Source organism: Nematolebias whitei, chromosome 17 (assembly GCF_014905685.2).
Source record: "Nematolebias whitei isolate Nwh7 chromosome 17, NemWhi1, whole genome shotgun sequence".
NCBI lineage: Eukaryota > Metazoa > Chordata > Actinopteri > Cyprinodontiformes > Rivulidae > Nematolebias > Nematolebias whitei.
This window is the reverse complement of record NC_056514.1, coordinates 39,702,832-39,711,050: the sequence shown is the minus strand read 5'-3', so window position 1 is coordinate 39,711,050 and position 8,219 is coordinate 39,702,832. Positions and strand designations below refer to the sequence as shown.

The 8,219-nt window shown below is 43.3% G+C and overlaps 1 protein-coding gene across 1 annotated transcript in view; it reads left to right on the top strand.

Moving 5' to 3' along the window:
- Positions 1-8,219, top strand: part of fmnl1b (formin-like 1b) — a 21,063-nt gene that overhangs the window by 729 nt on the left and 12,115 nt on the right. The window contains 5 exon segments of the mRNA XM_037691272.1: positions 4,966-5,049; positions 5,965-6,048; positions 7,059-7,132; positions 7,536-7,619; positions 7,716-7,856. Coding sequence (XP_037547200.1) covers positions 4,966-5,049; positions 5,965-6,048; positions 7,059-7,132; positions 7,536-7,619; positions 7,716-7,856 — 467 coding nt within the window.

The window sequence follows — 8,219 nt, the reverse complement described above, 5'->3', positions numbered from 1 at the left end:
GAAACTTATTGCCTCAACTTTAGGAAACTTATTGCCTCAACTTTAGGAAACGCATTGCCTCAACTTTAGGAAACTTATTGCCTCAACTTTAGGGAACGCATTGCCTCAACTTTAGGGAACGTAATGGCTCAACTTTAGCTGTAGTAACGAGTCAACTTTAAGGCTAGTGTTGCCTCAACTTCAGAGTAAAAACTTTTTAACTTTACTTGAAAATAAAAAAATCAAGACGATCCTGACTTATAAAAACTGATTGTTTACCGACAGCCTCAGTTTTGTGTTAATAAAGAATGAATCTCCAAAATGTCAAACATGATCCAAATGTTGACATGAAGTTTTTTTTAAATTTTATTATGTTGTTTTTTTGTATTACATTAGAATCAATCATTTTATTATTCATTGTGCCAAAAGTGGGAAAAAAAAAACATCAAGGAATTAAGAAATTATTTTGTTGTATATCTCAAAGAAAAAAGTAAATACATTTCTACGGTTTTTTTTTTTTGCTCACATTCCAGTATTTAAAAAAATATATTTTTAAAGGGATAGTTCAGATCATTTTAAAACCACGGGTCTGTGGAAAGTTCTTGAACCTTTAATATCTTGATGTTGGTACAAAAGTCTCATTTTTTGTAGGAACAGAGGTCATTACTCGACGAACACAATCCTTACGCTCCTGAGGCAACAAAACCAAAACTAATTAGGTCTGAGGTCAACGAGACACTCGGCTGACATCGAGAATTATGATGCGTTTCATACAATATATGATTTATTGTAGATTATAAAAATACTCAGAATAAAACCTTCAACTTGTTTCAAGGGTCTGAGCAGCTGCTGCAGAGATCAGAGGCTCTTCGACTAAAAAAACAACTAAAAACTGTTACAACCATGAAGTCAGTAAAGTTAATAATAATAATAATAATAATAATAATAATAATAATAATCAGTCCTGACACAAACAGAAAACAGCCGACACTTTAAATAAAGAGGCGCAGGATGTCTTTCAATGTTTTAGGAACTTGTTGCTCGAACAGCTGAGCACAAGACAAACGTCTTTTTCCAACACGAACCATCGTTGACTTTAGTTCCCTCCGTCATCGAGGACTCGAACCGTGAACAGAGAACAAAACCACGAGGCAGCGACGGATCTGAGCCACGATCGGAATGCTGCCGGACTGGTTCTGTTATCGGCTCTGAGCGTTGAGACCAAGTTCACCGGTTAGGTTGTTCCTTACAGGCAGGAAGTGAACCTGAACGCAACACACTTCCTGTCTGGAGAACGTTTCCTTGGTGGGAGACTTCAGAGGCTGAATGTTGGACTTGGTGTTTTGTTAAAGGCTTGTTGATAAGAGATCTTGAACATGTCGTGAAACATTCAGGGAACTCAGAGTTTCAGGCTCATCCCTTGAGTTGTGTAAATGTTCGAGTCATTGCAGGCGTCTCAAATCTGTCTTTAGTTTCAGCTCTTGACCTCTAGACTTTTAACGCCTCTAACAGAAACTATTCGAGGCTCAGGTCTCAAACCACACACGGTTAATAATTAATAAAAATGTGGTTTAAATTTCTCCCGTGCTCTCCGGTAGAATAAATCATAAAAGTGGGCGTGGCTGCTGAGGTGGGTGTGCATGGCCCAGAATTAATCTGTCGTTTCCAAAAACCGAACCGTGCAAAACGCAGCTGTTCTCTGGGTTGAGTCGTTCAGTTGGAGACCATCTTTAGGTTTCTCGTCCACCGTTTGGAACCTCAGAGCTTCAGCTCCTCCACAGATCTTCTGCAGGACTGAGGTCTGGAGCCGGTTCACTTCAGGACCTTCATGTGTTTCTTCTTTAGCTGCTCCTTTGGCGCCTCGTGGGATGTTTGGGGTCATGTTCCAGCTTAAAGACCCGTCCACGACCCAGTATGACACTGGTCCCACAGTGCGGTCACAACATCCTGCACCTTTAGAAGAACAGACCCAAAACGTGATGCTTCCACCTCCGTGCTCGACTGTGGATGGTGTTCTTCAGGTTCTCAGTGCTTCTCTTCAGGCCCAGGTGACACCAAAGAGCTGGATTTGGATCTGACCACATAATTTCACCTCCTGAGTCGTTTAGATCTTCTCTGGTTAATTTAAATGGACCTTCAGTCCATCACAAGGTAATGTGTCCTGCTGGTGTTGATCCGGTACCTTCACGTTTCACCAGCTCCTCCTGTTTGAGTTTGAAGCTTGAAAATCTGGATTTTCTTCAGACGATAAGAAAAGTTGAGCAAGTGTGAAAGAACAAAGACGTGTTTTCTCGCAGCTCGTCTGATGTTTGAGGCTGTCGACGAGTTCAAGTTCAAGCAGAAGATCCAAACCTGGATCTGCAGAAATGTTCAGTTTTAGTTTGAATCATTTTAGTTTTGGATCATTGGCGGCTTCAAGACGAGCGTCGGTTCCCTCGTTCTCAGTTTTCTGTCTGATGACGTCGTTTTTCTTTTATTGAAACGTTTCACAGGAAGTGAGGTCGTCAGATTTTCTTGTTCAGGTTCAAACCAACAATCCAACATCAGAGCGGACTTCCTCTCCGGGGTCTCCGTCACCAAACGCAGATCATGTCCTCCGCCCCACCCTGTGTGTGTGTGTGTGTGTGTGTGTGTGTGTGTGTGTGTGTGTGTGTGTGTGTGTGTGTGTGTGTGTGGGTGTGTGTGTGTGTGGGTGTGTGAGTCTGTGGGTGTGTGTGTGTGTGGGTGTGTGAGTCTGTGTGTGTGTGTGTGAGTGTGTGTGAGTGTGTGTGGGTGTGTGTGTGAGTGTGTGTGTGTGTGTGTGTGTGTGTGAGTGTGTGTGTGTGTGTTTGTGTGTGTGTGTGTGTGTGTTTGCATGTTTTGTTTAGAAAATGAGGCGTTGCGTCTGTTGATGCTCGAGTCGGGTCCAGAAAACAGAAGCGTCGGTGACTTTGTTTACGTTGACGTGTTTTCCTGTGGTTTGCATGTTGTTTTGCACATGCATGGGCAGGAATGTAAATGTTCTGTAACTCTGCGGAGTCATGTGACCTCTCTTTGTAAGAAGACCCACCACCAGAGAACGTGTTTTTATCTGAAGCTCTGGTTTTAATGTTGGTTTTTCTGAGAATGTTTAATTTAGTTGAGTCTCTTTGATCTTTCACCTTCATCAGCTGGTCTGGACTTTTGATGAGGTCGCTGAACAAGGCCAGGCTGATTCTGGCAGATCCTGATCACCACTCCGTGGTGAGTTCAGGTGTCTTCCATCTGGACGCAGGTATCTGCAGCCCAGATGTTGGACGAACAGAACGAATAACCTGTAGAGCTCAGGCTCCTCAAAGAACAAAGTTTTGTTATTTTTTATGTCTCGACTGAAACGAACGGTTCCTTGAAAAACATTTTTCAACTTATGAGCTGAAAGTGAAGCTCAGAGACATGAGAAGAGTTTGTGTGTCTGAACCACCGGTCTCCTTCCTGTTGTTGCAGACGCCTACGGGGGCACTTGGACCCGTCCTCAGTGACGGTACCTGGTGTCATGGGGGGTTCTGGTCTTCCTATCAGACCCACTTCCTGTCCCTCGTGATCCACAACCTTCATGAGGCCTTCTCTGCAACCCTTCAGGTTCTGTTGATGGCTTTTGTTTGATGTTCTCTGGAGATCTGAGAGGTTCATCCAGGTCCAACAGAACCTGGACCTGCATTCAATGTCTCTACTTCCTGTCCTCTGAGACCCAGCCGGTCAGAACACATGGTGCTTGTCCTGGTCCTTCTGAAACTTTCTGCTCTTCTCAAAACACAGAACCTTCTCTAAAACATAGAGGAGGAACTTGATGCTCGGCGGTGCCGTGGACCGGTACCGGTACCAGCTCTGATGTCTGCGTGTTGTAGCAACCAGGCCCAAACAAAGACCTCGGACTCGCGGAAAGTCCTGCCTGACCCGACAAGAACTCTGAATTATTCAACAAGTCCAGCAGTCGAGTCTTTTCAGACCGGATTAAAGTCGGCTGACGCTGCCCGAGTTCCACGGGTCTCTGTTTGGACCCACAGCTCAGACAACAGAACCAGAACTCAGAGTTTAAACGGGTCAGGAAGTTGGACTTTACTGAACTTTACGTTTTAAAACAGTCACAGTTTAAGTCCAGTGAGTTTAACTACTGAATGTTTAACTCAGGCGGCACGGTGGTTCAGCGGTTAGAGCTGCTGTCTCAGCGAGAAGGTCGCAGGTTCAACTTCCAACCTTTCTGTGGGGTTTACATGTTCTCCTTGTGCAGTCTGGGTTTTCTTCAAGGACTCCAGTTTTTAGATCATGGTGGGTTCACTGGAAACGTTGTCTCTGAGTGTCCCTGTGGTAGACTGGAGACATGTCCAGGTGTCCCTGTGATGGACGGGAGACATGTCCAGGTGTCCCTGTGATGGACTGGAGACATGTCCAGGTGTCCCTGTGATGGGCTGGAGACATGTCCAGGTGTCCCTGTGATGGGCTGGAGACATGTCCAGGTGTCCCTGTGATGGACTGGAGACATGTCCAGGTGTCCCTGTGATGGACTGGAGACATGTCCAGGTGTCCCTGTGATGGACTGGAGACATGTCCAGGTGTCCCTGTGATGGGGACGACCCCCCGGCCCCTCGTGTCGCTGCCTCAGACAAACATAAATCAAACGTCCCTCTGTTCCAGTGCAACTCCTCGCACTAAAAACATTTAGGTTTTACTTCATTCTGTTCAGTTCCAGTCCAGAAAAAACACTCATCTCTAAAACTACAAACATTGTCCCTCAGAGACGTGGACATGGGCTGGTTTTTGTCTTTAATCGGGCTGACGGGTCCATTTGTCATGAAGTAAAACCTTCAATAAAAACCATCAGGTCTCCTGCTGCCGTGTAGTGAAAGTATTTATACTTTAGAAACTTTGCTCTAATGAAAGTATTTACAATAAAAACTTAACAAGCTGTTTTTATTCTGTCTGTTCAGTCTGCAGAAGTTAGAGCTGACGTTTGTTTTGTGGTCTCCTCAGAGCACCATGAACCTTCCTCCAGACAAGGTGAAGATCCTCTCTCAGTACGAGAACGAGAAGAAGTGGGACCTGATCTGTGACCAGGTAGCTCCAGATTCCTGTCACTTTGTCTTCTGCCCAACAGAAACGGGTTTTAACGTCGAGTTCAGGCAGAACAGTGTTGGTTCCCCTCAGCTCCAAATGACACCGGTGGTTCTGTTCTGTTGGGGTGGGGGACAACCGCCTGGAGCTCATTAATAATGTACGTCTCCATGGCAACCGGACGGTCAACAACAAGCCGTGTGGACGAGAGGCTGCCGGAGAACACCTGTTGTTGTCCGAGTTCAGAACGGATCATTAATCTGCGCCCAGGTGATCCGTGTGAATCCAACCGCTGCACCACCGTCAAACCCTTTAACCCACAGAAACAAAGAAACAAACTAATTGTAATAAACCGGTCAGTGACTCGGAGGTTTCTCAGCCTGAAATAAAAATCTAATTTACAAAACGTTTTATTTTTAGCTCAAGAACCTTTAGTTTGAAAAACCTCCACATTGCTGTTTTTTTTTTTTAAGTGACAAAACATTTAATTTTCTCCATTCGTACGCCCAAAAGAATATTTGTGGCAATTAAAACAATGTGTTCCACAGTTTTGGGACGAGCATAAGTTTTGTACCGCACGAGTTCAGAGACGACGTTTGAGTCGTGCAGCTGCGATGAACATCTGTCTGGATTTTACAGCATCTCTCAAATGATCATTTTATGATGTGAAGAACATGAGATGCATTTATAATGGATTTCAATACGGTTAGTTTCCTCTAACGAACACTAGAGGGCGATAATGTTACACCAACCTCTGTGACGTCAAACGAAACGGATCGTCAGGAACATCTGTGTTTACTGACATCACCTGTTTCTCTTCTCTCCGCGTGGTGGGGGACACTTGGACAGGTCAATTGTCCATCACAGAGACACTCGGAGACGACAGTCGGACATAATTACATCTTGTTTCTCCTTCAGGAGCGATTCCAAGTCAAGCATCCTCCGTCTGCTTATTTGGAGAAGCTGAAAAGTTTTCTGGATCACGGAGGAAACAGCCGGAAGGTAAACGACAACCTTCATGACCTGGTGTCAAGAAATGCTTCAGTGTCCAGGGACGATAAATCAAAATGTGTTCAGGAGCACTGAACACGTCAAGTGTTCTACAGCCGCCTGACCCGTTTATAAACCTGAGCAGAACTTCAGCTGCTTGTCTTAACGAGCCGCTGCCTCCGCCAGGTTAATAAATAACCCGACAGGCTTCATGTCTGAAACAGCATCTGTAACTTCATTATGAAAAATACTTAGATGTTTCGAAAGCTTTAAAATGTTTAATTAAAAATATTAAAATCTAAACTGCAGAAACAGCTGGCTTGTTGCTAAATAATTTTTATTGGTGCAGTTACTGTAAACAAAACAGGATTTATTGTTTCTCATGTTAGAAACAAAGTTAATCTACAGAAACAGGTGTTTTTTGTTAAATATTATAATTATTGTAAATTAATTTTATGCAGTTATTGTTTAATCAACTTATTTTATAAGTTAATTTCTGTACGTTTGTTCAGTTTGTAACAGCCAACATGAAACCATTAGCTGTGCTAAAGCTAATTAACGTTCTTTAGCTATGTAGCATTAGCTGCTAACTCTTCTAATTAAGTTTTGACATTTTTATAAGTAAAGGCTGTAAAGTGATAAATGTTTAAAACATGCTAATCTTGTTAAATGTAATTAGATTTGTGTATTAGCAGATGCTAACTAGCATGTGAAAGTCTTTGAGCCTTAAATTCTGTTTTTCATACGAACTGTTTTAAATACAGTCGTCCCAATAAAACAACTTTTATTCCTTTAGTTTTATATTTTTATTGGAAGAACGTGAAACAAAATTTAAAGTTTTACAGAATAATAAACCAATAAAGACTAAATGTTCAGCCGTGAGTTTTGCTCTAAAAAATCCAGATGTTTTTGACACTTCGACGTGTCGTTCAGTTCAATTTAAATTTCACTTCTAACCGAACATCTTCAGTTATCAGGCAGTTGCTGGCCCCTCGTCTTCTCAATGTTTGTGTTTGTTGTAGTCTAAGAGGCGTGTCCAAGAGTCCACGCAGGTCCTCAGAGAGCTGGAGATCTCCCTCAGGACCAATCACATCGGGTGAGCAACGTGTAATCAGCAGACGTTGGCTTCTAATGAGCGGCCCTCACAGCACGTGTTGGGGGTGACTTTCAGCAACTACCACAGTTTTACCTCCACGTCTGTAAAACTGACGGGACTGTTGACATTTTTTGTTGGTTAATGTTGACTAGCTCTGGCGGCCATCTTGAACCGGTCTGCTCCAGTAGAGAGAGGGTTGTACAACCAGTGATCACTTTCTAACTTACTGTCATTAGTTTATTGTTAACAAGATATTTTGCTAACAGATTTGACTCCAAATCGTAAATGGTTTTAAACACAGTTTGTTACAAGTACACAAAAATAATGTTTTTCCATGCACAGAAAGAAAAGCAGTAGTAAAAAGCTTTAAATTTAATACTTCCTTTGTGTTGTCTTCCTGCAGCTGGGCCCAGGAGTTCCTGAACGAGGAGAACCAGGGATTAAACGTTCTTGTGGATTATCTTTCTGTTGCTCACAGCGCCGCCACGTACGTACCAGCTTCAGCTTTCTTCAGAGGCCCGGCTGAATTAGTTTCAAGTTCTGTTCATTTAACCCGTCCGTCTGTCCTGGACTTGGTCTCCAGGTCTGAGACAGAGACCGGGGACAACGAGACGCTGCCCTCAGACAAAAGAAAATCTTTAGAAAGGTCCGTGGAAGATCTGTCCAGGAGCGCCAGCAACTCGCCCACAAGCAAAGGAGCGGCGAGCAAAGGCTTCACGCTCAGGTGAGTTGTTCATGGAGGCCGGTCTGGCTGCGTGGACGTTCAGTCCAAAGACGAAACGTGTGGAAAATAAAAAAACGTCCCGCCAGCATCAACGCATCGTCACGTTCTGCAACCGTTCGAGTCTTAATCTGAGAAAAATCAGTTCTTCTGATGTTTTCTGATAATGTTAGTACTTTACTGATAATTATACTAATGCTAAGACTGCTAATGCTAATTCTGCTAATGATAATGCTAATGCTAAGTGTACTTGTGCAACTTTTTGTCAAATGCTAACGTTCTGCTAAATTTAGCATTTTCTTACTTTGAGCATTCAGCAACTTTTAGGTTTTAGCTAGCCATTTGCTAACTAGCATTTGGCTACTT